General features: G+C 39.4%; 1 protein-coding gene across 1 annotated transcript in view; it reads left to right on the top strand.

The window, feature by feature from the left end:
- Dpy19l2 (dpy-19 like 2) overlaps positions 1–3,892 on the top strand; it is a 100,447-nt gene extending 96,555 nt beyond the window's left edge. The window contains exons 21-22 of the mRNA XM_028763923.1: positions 974–1,099; positions 2,740–3,892. Coding sequence (XP_028619756.1) covers positions 974–1,099; positions 2,740–2,890 — 277 coding nt within the window. The 3' untranslated portion in view covers positions 2,891–3,892. The remainder of the gene's footprint in view (positions 1–973; positions 1,100–2,739) is intronic.
- Positions 3,893–23,991: the final 20,099 nt, after the last annotated feature.

Raw genomic sequence — 23,991 nt, 5'->3', positions numbered from 1 at the left:
TCTCTCTCTCTCTCTCTCTCTCTCTCTCTCTCTCTCTCTGCATATCTATGGACCAGAGGTAGTGGTGAATGTATTTTCTGATTCCTCTCCACCTTATTTTTGGAGACAAAGTCTGCTTGATGTAGAATTCAGCTAAGCTGGCCAGAGAGTTTCTGGGATCTGTGTGTCTCCTGTTCTCCCTGCTTGGGTCACAGATGTGCGCTAATATAATTGGCTTTGGGTGTAAGGGACCTGAATTCAGGTCTTCATCCCAGTGCAGCAGGTATGGATTTAAAAATGAGTTTTGTCAGTCTGTCTTTTTTAAAAGAATCTTTTTCTCCTATTTTTTGGTTCACTGCTAGAAGAAATAATTTTGATTTATCCGAAAATTTCTACCTAGTTGTAGTGATTGAGCATCCCGAACAACATGTAGTTTGCTTAGGATTTTGTAACAACTCCAATGTACCTTCTATTATCCACATTTGAATGTCCATGCTGGCATTTCAAAATTTTCTATGCTGCTTTTCCTATCCATGGAAGTATCCAGGATGCTCACTGATAAATATTCCCTTGGCAATATTCCACCTCAGTTTGTCTGTTTTTAGCTTCTAGAGGGGAAATTATCTATCAATATTCATGTTGTCACAAGCCTCAGCTTCTAGGTGACAGAATTATATTCTATTAACAGATTCTTTTGTGGACTGTATGAAGTGATGTTTACAACCTCAGTCATCATCCGGCCACCCAGTACAAATTATCTATATATTTATCTTAGATATAACAGGCTTCAAACTGCTGTAAGATTCAGTACATTGAAGATAGACATAGACAGGTGAAAATTAATCTCTCCAAGCAATTGCATCATTTGTGGTCATATCCATCTTCTATCATCTTCTATCAACCAAGGGCTAGGGTATCAGCTTGCTAGCAACTCTTCTTTAATCTATTATTGATCTTAAAATAGGTTTGTAATTGTTGTTGTTTACATTTAAAGGGCTCGAACAAAAATAGTTTATTCTGCATATAGTCGAAAATCTGCAGTTGAAGTGAGAAATAAGCTGTTGGCATTACATGTGAATTATTATGTTCTAGAAGAGGCATGGTGTGTCGTGAGAACAAAGTGAGTATCGATAGTATTATGTATAATACGGTATATGGTAAAGCAAAGCGAGTACTCATAATATTATGTACAGTATGGTATATTGTAAAGTAGCAAATGCCTCACTTGATTCTGTACTGATACAGTGCTGCTACAGAAGGCTTAGTATTTTAGATATATCCCATTAACCTATGACCATTGCAATGTAGAGAAGTTAAATTATACTATCTTCTCATAATACCTATTAACATCATATTTTACTATCTTAATTTTTGTATGACCTTTTAAACTTACATTCCACTAGAAGCATAAACTATATAAAGACTAAGGAAGTAAGGTGATGTTTTGGCACAGGAATTTATCATGAAATACTTAAGTCATGTTAAAATATCTATTGTAAAATATTCTATATTTTTTCCAATGTTTGCAATATTTTTATTTTATGTCTAAGGTATAAGTTAAGTATATTTATCTGCTACTGTTACTTAGTTATACTGGATATAAGGCTTCAATTTTCTCATAACTAAATATTGCATAAGTAAAAACACAGATACTTTGAGATTTGTATTTCCAAAATAAAAACAAAGTAATGTCTTCAGGGGATTTCTTTTAGGTTATTATTTATATTTCTGGCAGAAATATCAACAGATTCAGGCAAGTAAATTGCCTGTAACAAAAATGCCATTCATCAGTCGAGAGATCAAAATAGGCTCCAGTGTCATTAGAATGTATTACTTAAAGTGCTCACTTTTCAAGTCACACTTACCAGTCATGCATTGATGATCAAAACTCTAAAAATAGGAAGTTAGCAGAAACTGATTCAAAATATCCAGGTATTCAATTTAGCAACTGGTGCAGCGGTTCTCAACGTATAGGTGGTGACCCCTTTTGGCATCAAACAACCCTTCCACAGGGGTCACATATCAGATGTTTACATCACAATTCATAACTAGAAAAGTTATATGAAGTAGCAACGAAACAATTTTATTTGGGAGTCATCATAGCAAGAAGAACTGTATGAAAGGGCTGCAGCATTAGGTAGGTTGAGAACCATTAATAGAATCCATAGTTAAACTTTACATAGGAAATGTCAGGATTTTTTTGTTATACTTCAAAACATACACTAAAAAAAATTTCCAATGTAGAGTTATTCTCTATCATGACATATTACATCACTTAGTGTACATTTATCGACACCCTCAAAAAGGAGGGGCTACAGAGAACAACTTAGTCTAAGAACCTCCTTTCTCTGCCTTGGATATATGTTTGTCTACTAAATCAGGGCACTTTCACATTTGAAAAAGTATGGATCTTCAAAGGATTTAATTAGCTATTCTTTAACTTATGTCACCCAACTACAAATGCATCTTATGACTGGAAGGGAATGGTGATTAGCAAGCATGGTTGTGTTTCATTTGGAGGTAAACTTTCTCAGATACGTATTTCTGACTCCAGATTTTATGTTTCACATGTGTTGACTGGGGCTAGAGATGTATCATGCTTCACTTCATTTTTATTCTAGGTGTTGGACTTAATGGATTCTCAAGTTAGGGTTTTAAATTTTTAAGTAGTTAAATTAATTAGCCTCTGGAAATTTTGGAGGCATTTAGAAATGTGAACATGTCATTTTATTTAATGTGACTATATGCTTTATTTTTCAGACCTGGTTGCAGCATGCTTGAGATCTGGGATGTGGAAGACCCTTCCAATGCGGCTAACCCTCCCCTCTGCAGTATCCTGCTCAAGGATTCCCGACCGTACTTCACCACAGTGTTTCAAAATAGTATGTACAGAGTACTGAAGATTAATTGAGATCAAGGCACCCCAACATTCTGTAGTGCGAAGACGTGTGTCAAAATGAACACTTCCAGCCTTATTTACAACAATAAAAATCACAAGCTTTACTAAGAGACACTTTTAAAGCAAGATAAAATCATTTAAACTTTTCTGGTTACTACTAATGATAAATTACTGCGTTTACATTGAATGCCAGTCTGTCAAGCTTACCTCATAAATGATTAAGTCAACTTATACCTCATTAACAGATGTTCATTCTAGAGTTCCGAAGGAATATGTATGGAAAATATCAATATAATTTTTGAAACCAAAGTGAAGTAATTCCTTTTCAGTTCAGCTAGTCAAGTTGCTTCACATTTCCCCAGTACCAGTGGATCAGCCCAGACCCTCTGAGCCATGCAGAAGAGTGCAGGCTCTGAGAAACTCGATGATGGTGGTAGCCTCATTTATTATTAGTTTATGATGAAGACAGTATTGCTTTATAAATTTCATCTCTCAATAAAAGCTACCTATCAAAAATGCTTTGAAAATTGGTAATTACTTTGAAGATAAAGTGTGTCCATCAAAGAGTAAAATTGTCTCTTTCTTTTCATGATAAACTTTAAACATGTTAGATGTTTGGATATGCATCTGCTCTGAGTTAAGCATCTTGGACTTTTTATACTTATATTTTCCTTATGTTTTTGGTCAACCATAAAAGATGATTCAATTTCATAGATTAGTTACATATAATTACTTACAATAGGTAAGCAATTATATTCCAACTTTTATAGCTGGAAAACATTTTAATGCTGAACACAAAATAGCTAAGAAAAAATGCTGTATTGTGTTGATTTTAACATTTTCAAGTAGATTTTTTTTTCTTTTCTGTGTGGAGTCAAGAGGGAAAGATATATAACATTCACTAAAAAGTAACATGTTTTGGAAAATGTCACCAGATGGGTATTTTAAAGTAATTATCAGAATTCAACAAAAATGATACCAGTATGTTAACCAATAAAATGTTCCTTACACATAACTTTGTCCTATGAATTTTGTTATTTTCATGTACAATGCCTATTAAATTATTTTAAAGGTCCTCAAAGGTTGCATTCTCTTCCATTTTCCTTTCTTTTCTTTCTTTTATTATTATTATTTTATTTATTTATTTTTAAATGTTAATCAAAGGCTTTATAAGTTTGGTAATGCTCAATAACAAGATGCCCATACAATCAGAAATGTAACCCAATACCCAACCTAGATATACCAACTATCTTTGACTGGCAGAGACACGCGAACATCGGCCTCCATGTCCCCCTCACATCTCTCTCTCATCTTCTAGCTTCTCCTCTCAATCTCCTCCTCCTCTCCTTACTCCTCCTCTTCCTCTTCTTACTCCTCCCACCTTAGCTCCTGCTACATATCACCCTTCCTGTTAAGATAAAATTTTTCTCTCAAAATACAATTAGAGCATAACTATACCAATTTGTATCAGTAAGGTACAACATTGACCTAATACTCACTCAGTCCAACATTTTGTTGACTAACCAGAACCTCTGTCATCTCTCCTAACTAAAAGACTTAGTTCTGAACCTGGCTTTTTTCTTGGCTTTAGAATGAACGTCAGCTGAAAACCATCCTCTCAAATCTGTTCTCTCAAAGTAAATAGCCGGGATTGGTTATGAGACTATAAGTCTTCAACCCTGTCAGAAATCCAGAATGACTGAAATAATTGAAATTATGGGAAGCACAAAGCATAGCTTCTAAAACTTAGCCAATTTATAGAGTCCCCTGAACACCTGGACAGTCCCTATACTACAAAATGTTGGAGCATCCCATCTTCAGCCTTCTGGCCCAGGATCATCTGACAGACCTAGTGATGCAGAATTATTAAGGGCTGATTACTGTCTTGGCAGATATAATCAGTCGACTATTCCACAAGTGTATCCTTTTTTTTGGACAGTAATTTGTCTGTAGATGAAAAGAGGCAATTCTTGTCTAGTGGCTGTCTCACCACAACTGGAGTAACTCCAAAGATGCTCAATTTCTTCTTAGAATCCAAGACAGGAAGCTGTCCGGAGCAGACAGGTCTCAAATCAAAATGAACATTACTACAGAAATGTTTGTAACATCAATTCTGTGGACTTCTGACGTTTTGAAAACCAACTATCCATGTAAGGCAATTTCTAAATAAAATATAGAAAACACCCTAACAATAAACTCAGAGCCATGAATGTGCTATAGGCCCTTAGCTCACAGGCTAACCATCTCAAATCAGTTAAAAAAGTTAGGGAAGGACTGGGTTTAATCCTTGTATTCCTAAGTGTGTTATATAGGCGCAATGCCTATGAGAGTAACAATATTAATCTCACTTATATATCAATAAGAAACTCATATAAATGAAAACCTTAAATTTGTAATCAAAGTAAATTTTGTACTATTTAAAAAATTATAACTTCAGCTTAATAACTATTACACAGATTTCTACCAATAAGTTATGGCTATGCAATAAATCCTAGAAATTCCTCCCTGTTCCAACAAAACCACTACTTTTCCCTAGAAAGACAGCTCAATATTAACCACCTCAGTCCCCAAGCCCAGGGAATAGGGGCACCGACTCTTCATTAACTTCTTCAAGCTGATTATAGGGGTTGAGATATTAGAAGAGGAGTGGGGAGAAGAGTAAATTGATAATCCTGTGTCTTCACTACATCTGGCTGAAATTCCAGGACATCAGGGGTTCGAGGAGGTCTGCTCAGCTTTCTTGATGAGTAGATATACTCATTGTATTCTGTAATATACAATTCTCAAGGCAAATTTTAGTATCAAGATAATTTTTTGTTTGAGTTCTGGAATCTAGTCTTCTGGCAGCCTGTCTCTGTCTTGTCTAATACATATAATTCTGGGAGTTTCTATGAGGGTGTGCTTCCACCATCCTCCCATTTCCTCCTCCCTGCTCTCAAATTCCCCAGCACTAGGGAATCCAAACTTTCAGGCACCAAGGCCCTCCACTTTCACTGATGCCTAACAAGGCTACCCTCAACTACCTATACAGGTGGAGCCATGAGTCCCTCCCTTTGTGTTCTAGAGCTGGAGGTTTTAGAATGGCTACTCCAGCTTGTTTCTTAGGACCATTTGCTTGAAAAATTGTTTTCCAGCCTTTTACTCTAAGATAGTGTCTGTCTTTGTCACTGAGGTGGGTTTCCTGTATGCAGCAAAATGCTGGGTCCTGTTTATGTATCAAGTCTGTTAGTCTATGTCTTTTTTATTGGGGAACTGAGTCCATTGATGTTAAGAGATATTAAGGAAAGTGATTGTTGCTTCCTGTTATTTTTGTTATTAGAGATGGATTTATCTTTGTGTGGCTATCTTCTTTTGGACTTGTTGGAAGAGGATTACATTCTTGCTCTGTTTAGGGTATAATTTCCCTCCTTGTATTGGAGCTTTCCCACTATTATCCGTTGTAATGGATGGTTTGTGGAAAGATATTGTATAAATTTGATTTTGTCATGGAATATCTTGGTTTCTCCATCTATGGTAATTGAGAGTTTTGCTGGGTATAATAGCCTGGGTTGGCATTTGTGTTCTCTTAGGGTTTGTATGACATCTGTCCAGGATCTTCTTGCTTTTATAGTATCTGGTGAGAAGTCTGGTGTAATTCTTATAGGTCTACCTTTATATGTTACTTGGCCTTTATCCTTTACTGCATTTAATATTCTTTCTTTGTTTTGTGCATTTGGTGTTTTGATTATTATGTGATGGGAGGTATTTCTTTTCTGGTCTTGTCTATTTGACATTCTGTAGGCTTCTTGTATGTTTGTGGGCATCTTGTTCTTTAGGTTAGATACGTTTTCTTCTATAATTTTTGTTGAAGATATTTATTGGCCCTTTAAGTTGGGAATCTTCACTCTCATCTATACTTATTATCCTTAGGTTTGGTGTTCTCATTGTGTCCTGGATTTCCTGGGTGTTTTGTTTTAAGAACTTTTTGCATTTTGCATTTTCTTTGACAGCTGTGTCAATATTTTCTATGGCATCTTCTGCATCTGAGATTCCCTCTTCTATCTCTTGTGTTCTGTTGGTGATGCTTGCATCTATGACTCCTGATTTTTTTTCCTAGGTTATCTATCAAAAGTAGTCTCCCTTTGTGATTTCTTTATTGTTTCTACTTCCATTTTTATGTCCTGGATGGTTTTGTTCAATTCCTTCACCTGTTTGGTTATGTTCTCTTGTAATTTTTTAAGGGATTTTGTGTTTCCTCTTTAAGGGCTTCTACCTGTTTACCTGTGTTCTCTTCAAATTCTTGGAGAACGTTGTTTATGTCCTTCTTAAAGTCCTCTATCATCATCATTAGAAGTGATTTTAAAGCTGAATGTTGCTTTCTTGGTGAAATGGGGGATTCAGGACTTTCTAGTGTGGGAGAACTAGGTTCTAATGGTGCCAAGTACCCTGGGTTGCTGATGCTTATGTTCTTGCGCTTGCCTTTCTCCATCTGGATCTCCTTAGTGCTACCTGCCCTGTCTCTGACTGGAGCCTGTCTTTCCTGTTACCTTGGTTGTTTCAGAACTGTGTGGGGTGTGTGTTACTACTAGGGTTAGAACTGGGGCCCAAGATCTGCTCAGTGCTCTGGCGCAGACAGGAAGGAGCCAGTGCTCCAGGTCAGGAATGAATTCTTGGGTCCCAGTGGGTCCCAGTTACTCCCTGTTTGGGGCGGGTGTTGCTGTCTCCTTACCTAAGATACTACCCAGGTTAGAGCTCCTGGGAGGCCCGCTTCCTCTGGGTTTTCTAAGATTTGCTGGAGAGCTGCTGCCTGGGATCTGCTCAGTGCTTGGGGACCAGACCGGAAGCCCTCCCTTTTTCGTTCCTTATGAAACAAATATTTTAAGTTAAAAGGAGCTTTGAAACCACCGGTTACTAGGTGTATTAGGCTTATGTTGGCAGAGATCTTCTTTAGCCATTAAAATCACTTTGTATGGTCCCACTGGAAGGCAATGTATTATGATAGAGAAAATGGGGTACATGAAGTAACAGAGCTAAGTCTGATCCTGGTTCTTTCATACTTGGTCTATCACCTATCATCCATTCAAAAAAAACATTGGTGTCTATTTTGTGGTAGGTCCTGTGCTAATAAGCTTGCTCGTGTTACCTTGTAAAGTTTTGTTTCTTCAGTATAAATCATAATGTTATCTAATTGCAGGGCCAATGAGCACCAATTAAATACTGTTAAGGTACTTAGCAGGTATAAGCACTCCCCTGATATTACTTCTTTCCCCTCCCTTCTCGTGGCCCACCAAAATAATTATTTCAGTAGAAGAAAACTACAGATTGAGGTAAGCGCATCTAAGAATCTTCCACGGCACTGCAGAAATTTGGTATAAACAAATAGGATTGTTGGTCTTCAGCTTATTTTCAATTTTTAAATTAAATTTTAAATTAATCTGTTGTCCCTTATCTGCATGCTTTAGCAGTACTGTTTTGAACGTTGAAGACTAACGTAAATGCTATGAGATGGACAATGGGCAGATTCTCCTCCTGTGCAGAAAAAAAATTTCCTTCTGACTTCCTATGGACCTGGTCTGCACCACAGCTGTAGTGACAGCTTCACGAAGCTACCCTCCATCATCCAGCCCCCGGAGTGATGTGTGGCCACAACAAACAACAAATAACACTTATGCTTCATCTTTTTTCTGCTCGTATTCCTAAATGAGTCATTCTAGTTCTAATAAAATTGGGCTTTTATTTTGCTTTATTTGCAAAAGGGAGATAAAGTATATTAAACATAAGGAATTTGAGGGCTATAGGAGCATTCAGAGGGCTCTTTTAGGTAGCTGTGCAGGTTTTGGCTTGTTGTCTTCCTTTACTATAGTTTAAATTTTTCTCTTTCTTTTTTTTTAAACACCAGAAGACATAATACAATTCTACTATAGAAAAACATTATATTTGTTTTCTATACCCTTTTTGTTTTACTATACTTTTAAAACATTTTTGGTTAGAAACTAAGCCACAAATATTGTTTAACCCAGGCCTAACAGAATCAGGCCTATCAGAAGCACCATCCTCATCTTCAATGTATTTCTGCCTAGAAAGTCTTTATTAATTAATCAATTTAGATCCCAAATGCTACTCCCCTTCCTGTTCCTTCTCTCACAGAGTCCCTCCCCTTCTTCTCTGAGAAGGTGGGACCCACCTGGGAATTCCCCAGACCCTAGTACATCAAGTCTGTGCTGGGTTAGGTGTATCCTCTCCCACTGAGACCAGACAGGGTAGCCATGGAGACTAAGCTGCATATCTGCTACATATGTATAGGGAGTGTGTGTGGGGGGGTAGGGGGGGGGGGTGGGTTGTTCAAGCTTGTTTGTGTTCTCGGTTGGTGGCTCAGTCTCTGAGAGCTCTCAGAGGGTCTCTCAGTTGATCTTCCTATGGGGCTCCCATGTTCTTCAGGTCCTTCAATCTTTCACTCAACTCTTTCATAAAAGTGTCCTTGACTGCTGTCCAGTGCTTGGGTATGGCTATCTGTATCTGACCAATCCAACTCAGTCAGTCAACAGAGTCTCAAGAGCAGGAGTGAGGACTGAAAAGAAAAAGACAATTAGACAAACATTATAACATGACTGCAGCCAGTGCAGAGGCTGAAGCAGCTTTAATTTTTCCCAGCCAGCTTTTATACCATTCTAGGTATTAGCAAAGAATAGAGTCAGTTCTTAGGTCAAAGACAAAGTGATTAAACAAGGCAAAGAACAAAAAGATCACATCAGGTAGTAATCAAACAAAGCAATAAACAAAGTTCCCTGATTCCTGGGTCTGGGAGCTTATCAGGATTACCAAGACAAAAGGAAAGTCACACACATTTCTAGGCCAAGTTTACCTTGAACTTTGTATTAGCCCAAATTTTCAGGTTTCCCCAGTACCAGTGGATCATTCTTATCCGAGCCTACTTCCTTGAGCCCAGTGACAAGTACTTGCCAAATTGCTATAAACTTTCTATAAGTGGCACCAAAAGCTCTCCACATGCGTCTTTTTCAGTCTGTTGCTGGGTAGAGCCTCTCTGAAGACAGTTGTGCTAGGCTTCTGTCTGTAAGCATAACAGAGGATCATTAAATAATGTCAGAGATTGCTGCTTGCCCATGGGATGGGTTTTGAGTTGGGGTGGTTATTGGTTGGCCTTTCCTCCAGGCTCTGCTCCATCCCTGCACTTCTTTTAGGTAGGATAAATTTTGGGTCAAAAGTTTGGTTGGGAAGGTTTGTGTCCTTATCCTTCTACTGGGGCGTCCTGCTTGGCCTCTTCAGATTCCATGTCCCCACTGTTAGGCATATCTGCATTGACTCTTGGGAGCATTCCCTATTCCCAGGTCTCTGGGATTTCCTACAGATCCCCCTTGACCCTTCCCTCCCCACTGCCATCTCCATTTATTCTCCTGGCTCTCTGGACTTCTATCTCTCCCCACACCTGATCCTGCCTTCTCATTCCTCTCCACCCCCCCCCACTCAAATCTCTCCCTACCTCTGCCTCTTATGACTATTTTATTTCCCCCTCTGGGTGTGATTCAAGCATCCTTGCTTAGACCTTCTTATTTAACTTCTTTGGGTCTGTGGTGTATATCATGGTTATTCCATTCTTTATGGACAATATTCATTTATCAGTGAGTATGTACCATGCATGTCCTTTTGCGTCTGACTTCCATCACTCAGGATAATTCTAGTTCTATCCATTTGCCTGCAAAATTTATGGTGTTCTTGTTTTCAATAGCTGAATAGTATCCCATTGTGTAAATAAACCATATTTTCTGTATCTATTCTTCAATGGAGGGACATCTGGGTTGTTTCCAGTTTCTGACTACTATGAATAAAGCTACTATGAACATAGTAGAGCATATGTCCTTGTGATTTGGTGCAACATTTTACATACATGCCCAGGAGCAGTATAGCTAGGTCTTAAGTGATAAATCCTGCATGGTATTATTACAGAAACAGATAGATTGATCAATGGAATAGAATTGAAGACCCAGAAATAAATCCATATAGTTATGGACACTTGATTTTTGACAAAGAAGCCAAAAATCATACAATGGAAAAAAGAAAGTATCTTTAACAAATGGTGCTGGTTGAACTGGATATCTGTAGAAGAATGCAAATAGATCCATATTTATCACTTGGCACAAAAATCAAATCAAAGTGGATCAAGGATAGCAACGTATATCTAGATACACTAAATCTCATAGACCAGAAAGTGGGAAACAGCCTTGAATGCATTGGTACAGGAGACAATTTTCTGTACACACACCAATCTTATTATAACATCTATTTTAATATTACATTTAATATTACATTTCAAATTAAAGAATAAAGGTTCTTTAAAATAAAGAACCAATGACTTAAACCAAGATGCGCAAGATTCAATATGAAAACCACAACAAACATGCAAAGCTTTGAAAACATAACTCCTCTAAAAATTACTAATCCTATCCAGGCAAATAATTTGACAGAATGGCTATGTTCACAGAAATCCAAGAGGATACAGACTCCTAAATGAATTGGGAGGGAACAGAAATGTCTAAATGAAACAACAAAATTAATGCAGACATATAAAAAAAAGTATGTTCTTTCCTTGTGTTTTTATTTTCATGTCATTTTTTTAATTTGGACTATATCCTCTACTTCAAGTCCTGATATGCTATTTTCTGCTTGATTGTGGAAAAAATTATTATCCTTTAATTATGAAAGCATCCTTTAATTACAAACCATCAGTAATAGAGCAAAACAAGGGGATGACAAAATACCAGGATTTAAAGACATAGGAGAAGAATTAAAACATTTAGGTAATGAAAAAGATAAAGTGATCCATTGGACATTCTGAAAGATTAAATCTCTGAATCATGAACATAAAATGGAATTTTATTCTAAGATCATGGTATAAATGAAAAATGGTAAAATCATAGCATAAAATTTCCTAAACCAAGGCAAAGAAGTATATATTCATGTACAGAAAAGACCAGGAAAAAAGCCCATGTCATATTATACTTAAAACACTAAAAATACAGAACAAAGTACATTGAAAGCCACAAGATACACCAAATAACATTTGAACAGCTTCTTCTGAACAATAATTGATATCTCATGATGAATTCATGAAGGCTTGAAATGATGCATTTCAAGTGCTGAAAGGGAACAATGCCAAGCCAGACAATTATACCTAGCGAAACTGTCATAATTAAAGGATAATGAATTTTTTTCACAATCAAGCAGAAAATAGCATATCAGAACTTAAAGATAAGTAGAGGATGTAGTCCAAATAAAAAATGACATGAAAATAAAAACACAAGGAAAGAATATACAGAAAATGTGGGATACCAAGTAAAGCTCTTGTATATTTGATTGTGAGCCTAGCCTTTAATGGCTGAGCCATCTCTCCAGCCCCCAAGTAAAGCTCAAACCTTCAAATCACAGGCATATATGAGGAAGAAAAATCCAAAGTCAATGACATGGATCATATGTTCAACAAAATTACAGAAGAAAATGTCCTAAAAGTAAGGAAAGGCATGCCCATACACATACAAGAAGCACACAGGACACCAGACAGACTAGAAAGAAAATCCCCACAACATATCATAGTTAAAACACTAAGTATACATAGCAAAGTATATTAAAGGACATAATTAAAAAAATCCTCAAGTAGCATTATGAATGGAAATCCACCAGCATAACAGCTAACTTTTTTTTCCAGTAGAATATTTGAAAACTAGAAGAGCCTGGAATGAATACATTTTAAGTCATAAAATACAATGGCAAATAGCTGAGACTAATATACCCAGCAAAACTATCTGTCATAATTGAAGGAGAAACTTACCATGATTTAAACAGTCTAAAATTTTTTATACAATAAACCAAACTCAAGAAGGCATATTCATATCATTTATATTTTAAACTGAAATAAGGAATGAGCACAGGCAAGAGATTTGGAAAGAAATATTAAGCCCTAATTATTAAAGCACAAAATGCCACTAAGAAAACAAAAAATGATACCAAAAGTTAACATGATTTCAGTTTACACTCACATTTCAACCATAACCTTATACATAAATGGCTTCAATTGTCTAACCAAAAGACACAGATTGACTTACTTGACCAAGAAACAAAAATGCATGTATCTGTTGCCCCCAAGAAACACATTTTAGTTTTAAAGATAGGCATTACTTTATAGTAAAAGGATAAACAAAAGTACTCTAATAAATGGGACCAGGAAGAAATCAGGTGTCATTATCCTAATAGCTGACAAAATAGATATCATACTAAATTAATTCTAATCAAAGGATCAGTCACCCAAGAAGACATCACTTTCCTAAAAACATATAAACTAAACTTTGATGAGTGAAATTGAGAAACATCAGAATTATTTGACATTATACATCAAAAATGAACTTAATAGGATCCCTATCAAATATTTCATCCAAACACTAAAGATACATGTTCTACTCAGCAGCACATACATACTGTGACACAAAGTCCAAATCATTTCAAGTTTTAAGAGGTTGAAACAACTCTTAAACTGACTACAATGCAATAAAATGTAAAATTGACAGTAAACTAAACTAGCAAATACAGAAATTCTTGGAGATTGAACAACTCATGGTTCAGTGGTGAATGAGTCAAAGAAGAAATCAAAGAAATGAAAATTTACTTCAAGTAAAAGAAAATTAAAACAAGATGACAAAATCTTTGGACACATTGATAGCAGTTTTATGGAAGAAATTTAAGAAATTTATAGTATAAGTGTCTACACAAACAAACAAAAAACAGAAAAGCCCAAATAAGTAACTTAATGATGCAACTCAAAATTTGGAAAACAAGAACAAACAAAATCTAAACCCAGTCAGCAATCAGAGCAGAAATTAATTAAGTACAAATAAAGAAAACAATACAAAGAATCATTGAATAAAATAACTTTAATAAGATTGGGAGAACCTTTGACCAATTAACCAAAAGAAAGAGAAGGTTCCAATTAACAGAATAAGAACAGCTACCAACGGAATTCAGAATATCAGAGTTTAATAACTTGTACTCTGTGGGGTGGTAGGTTGTGAGAGGCAGCTGGGTACCTGGTCGAGCACAGGCTTTAAACCCTGTTGACCCTCAGGGATGGTAGGCATTTGACCAAGCTCCTGGGCCCCTGGCTCCTTTCACATAGTTAGAGCTCCCAACAGTTCTCTACAGAGAGGTCTGTGGCCATAGGTCATGTAAGTAGCAGCACTCCAAGCCCTCTCACATGTAGATATCTCCAAGCTCTCAGATCAAGCCAATAGGACGTACCTGCTGCCAGACCCTGAGCCACCCCAAAACTGTATATAAGAATCCTATCCAGATGGCTCAGATATTTTGGTCATCCTGATAAGCCCTTAGAAACAGTGATCACAGGATTGTTCATGGAATTTTGTTTATTCCTTTGCTTGTTCTTTGACTATTTGTGTTTATTTTCTTGCCTGTTCCTTGACTATTTGCATCTATTGTATTGCTAGTCCCTCAACCTAGAACTGACCTTAATACTTGCATGCAATTAAAATGGCATAAAAGCAAAAGGGGGGGGGATGTGCTAGGGGGTTCTAGGGAGAAGAAATGGGGAAAGGGAATGACATCTGTAATGTAGATAAATAAAATATCCAATTTAATAAAAAAAAGAAAAAAAAGAATCCTATCCAGAATGAATAAAGGTGTGTGATAATCACTCCGTTGTCTGAGAACTTCTGTCATAAGAGTTGTAACACTACCACTTGGGAAGAGATCTGCTCTCCCACAACACCATCAAGAGCTTCCCTGCACTCTTTGATATCTAGTTGGCATCTCACAGGCTCATCCTGGCCCTGACTCAGCACAGAACAACAAGTGCAGCATCTTGGAGCAACTGAGGCTGCGACAATGGAGATGGAGCAGAGGCAGCAGAGGCGATTCCACCTCCCTGTTCACACTCACTCCCCTTTGCCTGAACTTTCGCATCTGGCCAGGTCAGAGATCTCCGTGGAAAGCCTCCAGCACACAGGCCCACATCTGGCGTTTAACATAGGTCTTAAACAGTAACACAACTGCAGAAACTGATACTATGGGAAGGTGAGCTCCTCCAACTCTGGAAACAAGCAACCTTTCCTTTCCTGCTGTGCTTTCATTCAGCACCATCATGTGGATTTGGATAAGCAAGTGGCAACTGAAGCCTCCAGGCCAAAGCTACTACTCTCTGGTGTTGGCTGAAGGTCCCTTTGGCCTCTGTCTAAATCCCGACAGCCCACAATGGTAGTTGGCAAAGAGTATCTAGCTTCTCTTTAAAGCAAAAAGAAAACCTGCTAATGCAGCAGCCATTTAAAAGCCACAGGGTTGCTGCTAGTTCTTAAATCTGTGAGACAGGTTAGTGTTTTGGACCTCTGTGGAATCCCCCAAAGCCAATAGGCCAAGGGTACTTTCCCATTGGACAAAGTGTTTCTCCTCTTTTCTGTCATGGGCAACTCACCATCACATAAAATATCACCCAAGGCCAGGGAAATATATGCCCTACTAAAATCCCACAGAATAAAAATAGCCAAAACCAAACCTCATTGTTTTGGAAGGAAGTCCTTCAGATAGAGCCATGCATGGCCAATGACAATATTTATAGCCTGGACTCAAGGAGCTGAGTAGCTTCCCTCATCAGAAACAGAGATACCCAAGAAGGAAAAACACCCTTACGTTATTTTTTGCTGATCTTAGCTGCAATGCATAGAGCCATGTAAAACAGGACAGGCTAATAGCAACATAGCTCCTGATCCTCCTCTGTCAAATGAACCCAAAGAGCAAGATCCTAAAAACCTCCCTATTTCAGATCTCACAGCCCTTACGCAACTAATGAGGGAAACAAAATCCATTTACCCACCCCTGCCCCCTTATGCTCGGAGGAAACACTAATAAACTGTCTGCTCCTCCTGCCCCACCCAAGGGCAAGGCACTATTAAAATAACAGAGGAGTTTCCACCTGTGTCTCCCCTTACTCCACTTCCCCCCACCCATCCAGAGAAGGGTGTCTCTCCTCCCGCTTCTTCAAGCTGCAAAAGCGAAAGACCATCAAAACTTGTAGATAAAACCCCACCAAACTCCATAGTCCCTTACCCCCAACCATCCACCACCCAACAACTTTGTAATTTTTGGGACTCTCTTGCAAAAACTAACCCAGCCTCCCATGTTACTCGATATAGAACTAGAAACCCCAAACACCCGAGCATTCCCAGTTAATACCAACCTCAGTTGAACTAAACCACTCAACTGGTACCCTCTACAAGCCTCAGACTTAAAAGAACTCAAGCAGGCTGTGAAGGAAGATGACATTCACGTACCCTGGACAAAATTTCTCCTACATAGCCATATTGTCAACATAAACACCTCCAAGATTGCAGAGATATTTGCTGTTCTGCCCTTCCTGGCCCAAAGTTTTTGGAGTGGGAAGTCTTATTTCATGATGAATGCCATCAACAAGTCAGGTAAAACTGGGACAGAGGAGACATCCCATGGAGTTTTAGTGAACTTTTTGGCCAGAAAGACTTTTCTACTGGAGCACAGCAGGCAACTCAACCAGCAGGGTACTATGAGCAGGTCTGCCTCTGTGCAACCCAAGCTTGGGATAGACTCACTCCACCCTCAGGACAACAAGACCCTGCCTTTTCCCTGCTCTCTCTCCAGCAAAAGTCTGGAGAACCCCTATCTGATTTTATTCGCAGAACTAGAATTAGCTTAGAAAGAAAAATTCCCAACCCCACAACCAAAGACGGCTTTCTTAAAACCATTGTATGAGAAGGCATGACTTCTGAATCCAGACTAGCTTGCCAGGGTCTCCTGGAAGAGCATCACAATAGGTGTACTGTGGCAACCCGAGATATAGGAACCACATCACACCAGATTACGTCTGTGCTCAGGCATTTGAAGCAGCAGTAAAAGCAGAAGGAAGCTGCTTCAAATGTGGAGAAGCAGGACATTAGAGGAATGAATGCCCACAAAACTCTCTTCCCATGGCAAATCCTAATCCCCCTAAGACAACCTCTCCCCAATGCAGAAAAAATTTCCACTGGAGGAGATACTGTACCACTGTATATGATAAGGACAGTAAGCCACTGAAGCCTTTTAATGTCAGACAGGGCAGCCCTCAGCCCCAACAGTAAGAAAGACAACTACTCCCATAGAAGTGTTATGGGTGTCCAACATCTCAGAAGGCCCCCACTCCAAATTAACTATTAAAATAGATAATAAAACATTCAAGTGTCTTATTGATACTGGAGCAGACAGGACAATTTTAAGACAGCGAGAGATCCCATGTGACTGGCAACTGATCCATGGGTCCAAGATCCTAGGCATAGGGGGTACCACTCATGCATTCATCACCAAACAGGCCTACTGGTGGGAAGACCTGGATGGAGCTACTGGCCTCATATGGCCCCTGGTGGCTCAAGTAGCCATCAATCTTTTAGGGAGAGATCTCTTACAAGCCTTAGAGGTGGTTCTTACCACCCAGCCAGAAAGAGATCACATTAAGATAGAGGACGCTACTTATAAAGAAAGCAATACCCAAGGAGACTCTAAAAACCCTCCTCGAAATCACCCTCAAATCTAGGAGCCACTGTTAGGTTTAGTACTCCCTGCCTTGATTGGCTCTCCAACAAAGCCATCTGTGTCTTACAGTGGCCTCTGTCAAGGGAGAAGCTTAGAGCCCTCTCAGAGCTGGTAAAAGAACAGCTGTTGCTACAACACATTCTCCCCTCCTTTAGTCCATGGAACACCCCTGTGTTTGCTATAAAAAAAAGCTCTGGGGGATGGAGATTATTACAAGATTTGAGAGCAATTAACAAAACCATACAAGTCTGAGGCTCCCCACATCTTAGCCATCCCTGCCAACATTCCTCTATTAGCTATAGACATAAAAGACTGTTTTTTTTTCCTTCCCTTTCCACCCCCGAGACTGCAAATGCTATGCATTCTCAGTACCCCCATGAATAACTCTGGCCCAATCTCAAGATATGAATAGACTGTTCTCCCACATAGAATGGCTAACAGTCCAACCATTTGTCAGGAGGCTCTAGCCACTGCATTAAAACCCTATTAGACAGAGGACTCAATATATACCATTACATGGATGACATATTAGTATGGGGAGACTCTTCTACCTCCCCCTCCCAACTTAAGGACCAGCTAATATCTTCCTTATCTGCCGTAGGATTCAAAATAGCCCCTCATAAAATCCAACTTATTCTTCCCATTGCAGTTTTAGGAGCAGAGATCTCCTTTATCTCAATATACCCCCTCAAACCCACCCTTTCCTTCCCTCAAAAATTAAGTCTCACTTCCCTCTAGAGCTTTTTGGGCAACCTCAGTTGGTTATGATTTTGGCTATCCCTTCCCACAAGCACCCTTCAAGCCTTCTTCAACTACTGAAAGGAGATGAAAGTCCCTTCTCCCCAAGAACAGTGTCCCCAGATGCAGTCCAAGCTCTAAATTCTGTCAATGCAGTCCTAAAAGATATGGCTGTGCTAGTTATGACTCAACAATACTTATATAGCTCCTTATCTTTAACTCCTCCCCTACACTTGTGGGAGCCGTTTACCAACCTCAAGGGGTGCTAGAATGGCTCCACACCCTGATGGGTGGTGCACTCCAAATTTTAAATGAGATGGATGCACTCACCAGCATGATTAAAAATGGCAGGGATAGAGCCCTGCAAACCCTAGTAAAAGAGCCTGACCTTCTTGTCACTTCCTTCTCCCTCTCTGCTATCAGCTTAATAGGATTCCCAGGACAAATTGACAACCATTATCTGATGAAAAATGGGCCTCTTCCCTCCCTCTGTTCCATTGGCTGCCCCCAAACTATTCTCAAAAGGGCCCATAGCAGGAGTCCCTCAATATTTACTGATGGGGGAAAGAAGGGAGCTGTGGCAGTAATATATTACTTCCCTGAGGCTGAACCCCCTATCGTCTGATTCAAAGAGCTACCCCATTACTCCACCCGAAATAAATAACTATATGACGTTTATCTAGCTCTAAAAGAAGTCAAAGGCCCCCTTAACCTGTTTTCAGACAGTGTATATGCTGTCAAGTTTCTCCCCTGGTTGTCAAGATCATTTGTTAAACTAGATGTCAACCCACTTTCCCCTCTACTCATACAGGTCTCCATCCTCCTATAGGAAAGAGCTTCCCTCATCTACATCCAGCATGTCAGATGTCACAGTCCCCTGTCAGGCCTGATATCTGAGGGAAATGCACTTGCTGACCAAACAGCCTCAACAGGGACATTCATAGCCTCCACCGAGCAAGCAGACCAATTTCATAAATAAATAAATAAATAAATATGAAAAAGAAAGAGCACTCTAAAAGTTCTTCTATGAAGCCAATATCACTCTAATTCCCAAATGAGATACAACGAAACAAACAAACAAAAATAACAAAAAGGGGAGAACTATATTAATGATGAACATTGATTCAAAATTACACAATAAAACACTTGCAAACAGAACATAGACATATATCAAAAAGATCACCCTGACAAAGTTGGCTTTGTCCTTGAAATTCAGGGATGGTTAACACATGCAATTCAATAAATGTAATTAACTGCATAAATGGACAAAAATCACATGATATTCTCAAGAGATTCAGAAAAGGTCTTTGACAAAATTCAACATGGCTTCATAATAAAAGTCCTTGATAATGTAGGGCTAAAGGGAACTTACCTCAACATAATAAAAGTTATGTATGGGAAACCCAGAGCCAACTTCATCCTAAATGAAGAAAAGCTTGAGGCAATTCCACTGAAGTCAAGAATGAGACAGGGGTGTCCACAATGCACACTACTTTTCAATACTGTACAGTACTCAGAATGCAACCTGGAGCAGTAAGACAAGAGAAGGAAATTAAAGGAATGCAAAAAAGGAAAGAGTAATTTGAGCACAATGAGACAGGAGACAACTTCCTGTACCAGAACACCAATAACTCAGGCACTAAGACCAACAATTAATAAATGGGAACTTGTGAAACTGAAAAGCTTCTACAAGGCTAAGGCCACCATCAATAGGACAAAACAGCAGCCTACAGAATAGAAAAAAATCTTCTCTAACCCTACACCTGACAGAGGACTAATAGCCAAAAATATAAAGAACTCAAGAAATTAGATACCAAAACAACCAAGTTAAAAATGTGGTAGAGTATAGAACTATGAAAGGCAGCCTCATTTCTGGTTGAGTTAAGGCTAGAAACCCAGTGACTCTAAAGGGACTGTAGACCTTTCGCTTGATTCCTGGGCACCAGGCCCCTGTCATTGGCAGCAGCCCTCCATAGATTTGTGGCCTTCAGTCACATCAGGGCAGCATCTCAATCCCCTCCATAGGTAGAGGACGTGACCTGTGGTCATGTAGCCTCAAGACAGAGCTCCATTTTAATGAGGTACCTAAAGTCCTAGAAGCTTAGCCAATAAACTTTGCTTCCCAGACACTCCTCCCTTAAAAAGGTATTTAACCTCAAGCCCACCCTGAGAAGTGAAGTACTGTTTTAGTCATCTACTTTCTGCTATAACAATAAATGCCTTAAAATCATGGTCTGCCTCTTTTCATCAGGATCTGCTGTGGGGAGCCATGGAGGCTTTCGCCTGTAGAGCCACTGTCTAATCTCCAGTAGAAGACCTCTCTGCAGTCCCAGCCACCAGGAAGCCAAGCCAACTGCCATCCATCAAACCAAGGACTCTCCCCTTAGAACTAGCTAGAGCTCTCCCATCTTTTTCCTGTCTGCCGAGGGCTAGATCCAGCCTGTGGGCCTCCTCTTCATCCTCAGCTCTTCTGCAGCATCCAGTGGTGCCTGGGTGTCCAAGAGCCTGAGAACCAGATGGCTCTGGCCTCCCTGCAAGTTCAGGGACTCCCAAGCTTCCCCATCTCTCAAGTGGTGTCTTGCAACACCTCCTGACATCTGCCCAACACCTGCCTTGTGACAGCATGGGGTAAGTGTGGAAACTCCCATGTCCTGTCTCCACAGCAACCATTCCCTGTGGCATAGCAGACTCCATAACCCTATAGTAGAGATCTGAACATAGAATTCTCAAGAGAGGAATCTCTAATAGCCAAGAAGTACTTAAATAAATGTTCAATGTCTTTAGTCATCAGGGAAATGCAAGTCAAAATGTTTCCATACCATCTTATACCCATCAGAGTGGCTACGATAAAAAATAAATCAAGTAATGGCACATGCTGGTGAGGATGTGGAATGAGGAGAACACTCCTCCATTCCTGGTGAGAATGCAAATTTGTACAAACACTTTGGAAATCAATTTGGTGGTTTCTCAGAAAGTTGGGAATAGTTCTACTTCAAGACCCAAGCATACCACTCCTGGGCATATACCCAAAAGATAACCCATTATATCACAAGGACATTTGCTCAACTATTTTCATAGCAGTGTTATTTATAATGGCCAGAGACTGGAAACAACCTAGATGTCCCTCAAATACAGAATGGATAAAGAAAGGGAGGATGAGTGAATCTCACTCAGAAGAGGGAATAAAGGAGACATTAGAGGTGGATGGATGGAGGGAATTTGACGGGAGAGGGTATGAAGATGGGAACGAGGATAGGGATCAAGAGTGGGAAGAGGGGATATTGGAGAAGCCTGAGAGAGAAAACAGAAATTAGAAGGGGCATCTCTGGGACTAGCTGGACACCTAGGACAGTGGAGGCTCCCAGGAGGCTATGGAGGTGACCCTAGCTGAGACTCATAGCAGCACAGGATATGGACACTGGAGTGGCCACCTCCTGTAGCCAGGTAGGACTTCCAATGGAGGGAGGGGGACATCAACCCACCTATAAAACATTCGACCCCAAATTCATCCTGTCCACAAGATGCTCAGGGATGAAAATAGAGCAGAGGGATTGAGGGGATAGCTAACAAACGACTGGCACTACTTGAGACTCATCCTATGAGAGAGAGACACCCCCTGAGATAGTTAATGATACACTGCTATGTTTGCAGAGAAGAGTTTAGCATAATTGTCTCCTGAGAGGCTTCATCCAGCAGCTGATAGAAACAGATGTAGAGACCCACAGTCAAATGTCAGAAGGAGCTAGAGTAGTCTTGTGAAAGTGTAGGGATAGGATTGAAGTAGCTGGAGGGGTCAAAGACACCAGAAGAAGACCAGTGTCAAATAATCTGGGGCCATGAGGGCTCACAGAGACTGAACCACCAACTGATGGGCATGCAGGGTCTGGACCTATGGCCCCTACATACTGTAATAGATGTGTAGTTTGGTCTTCATGTGTGTTCCCTAACAATTGTAGCAGGGGTTGGACCCTCTTCCTCTAACTGGACTGCCTGTTTGGACCTCAGCAGGAGAGAATGTGCTTGCAACTTGATGTCCCAGGGTGGGTTGTACTCAAAAGGGGCTTCATCTTCTTTGAGAAGAAGGGGAGAGGGTAATGGGGAGGGATTTATGAGAGTGGGACAGGAAATAGAGGAGGGAGAGGGATGTTGTGACTGGGATATAAAGTGAATAAAGAAAGAAAATAATAAAAAAAAACAAATAGGGAAAAGTAAGTCAAGTTATCCCTATTTGCAGATGATATGACAGCATATGTAGCTTATAGCATTTGCTACCCTACTTTAAGCTCCTGGAAGACTGTGCTACCAGCCCCATCCAGATGCCCTTGGATCTGTGAAATAACACAGCAGCAGCAGCAGCAGCAGCAGCAGCAGCAGCAGCAACAACAACAACAACAACACATACACACATACTCCAGTTAGTCTTAAAATGCCTTTGCTAACTCAATGACTGGGCACTCTTTGCCACCTCAGGCATAATTGGATAGACTGGCCCTTGGCCACTCCAACTGAAATGTCACATGGCTGGTTAGCTTTATCTCCTGTCACCACTGCCTCCTTCTTCTTCCCTAGTTCTTCTAATTCTCCCTGCATCTTCTAAGTGTCTCATCCAGTCTTCAGTCATTGGTCCCTGGTATCTTTATTGATAGATCAAAAACCACTTGAGAACAGGACCTTAACATCAGAACCAGCCTCTAAAATATGCATAAAAATCTAGAAAATTATTTCAGAAAACTTTTAGAAATGATAAATTCAGAAATATGACAAGATAGAAAAATCAACTTGCACAAATTAATAGATTTGCTATACACCAACAGCCAACATACAGAGAAGGACATCAGAGGCATACTCTCATTCACAGTAGCTTCAAAGAAAATAAAATATCTACTAATAAACCTAATCAAGGAAGTAGAGGACTTCTACAGCAAAAACTTTAAACCTTTGTAAAAATAAAGACACTAGAAAATGGGGATGGGGCATACTCATGAATTGGCTGAATATCGGGGAAGATGATTATTCTATCAGAAGCTGTTTATAGATTCAATGCAACCACAATCAAAATTCCTATCTCATTCTTCACAGAAATTAAAGAAAAAAGATTCTAAAGTGAAGATGGGATCACCAGAACCCAGATAGACAAAATAATTCTGAGAGGGAAAAACATACTGCAGGGATCACATTCCCAGATCTTAAGATGACCCATAATAATAAAAACAGTTTGGTACTGGCACAAAAACAGAGTGTAGACCAAAGGAAAATAGTTGAAGACCCAAACATGAGGGCACATAACTTTACCTACTTAATATTTTTGCAAGACACCAAAAGCATATGCTAGAGAGAAAAAAAAATCTTTAACAAATGATGATGGGGAAACTGGATGTTCAGATATAGAAGAATGAAATTTGACCCATATCTATCAGCTTATATGAAATCAACTCCAAATGGACCAAATACTTAAATACTTTAATACTGAAAATATTAAAACTTCTAGAAGAAAACATAGGCTGTACCCTACACGATACAGGTGTAGAAAATAAGTTTATGAATAGAATTCTATTTACCCAAGAATTGAGGGCAACATTTGACATGGAGAGACAGTAAAACAAACACTTCTGCACAGAATAGGACAGAATTTGTCTGCTATTTATCGACAGAATATTAATATTCAGAATATACAAAGAATTCAGAGAGAGGGAGAGGGAGAGAGGGAGAGAGGGAGAGAGGCAGAGAGAGGGAGAGAAGCAGAGAGAGACAGAGAGAGGGAGAGAGAGAGAGAGAGAGAGAGAGAG

This window comes from Grammomys surdaster, unplaced genomic scaffold, assembly GCF_004785775.1.
Source record: "Grammomys surdaster isolate TR1022 unplaced genomic scaffold, NIH_TR_1.0 140, whole genome shotgun sequence".
Taxonomy (NCBI): Eukaryota; Metazoa; Chordata; class Mammalia; order Rodentia; family Muridae; genus Grammomys; species Grammomys surdaster.
Note: the sequence above shows the minus strand (reverse complement) of the source record. Positions and strands in the feature narration are given on the sequence as shown.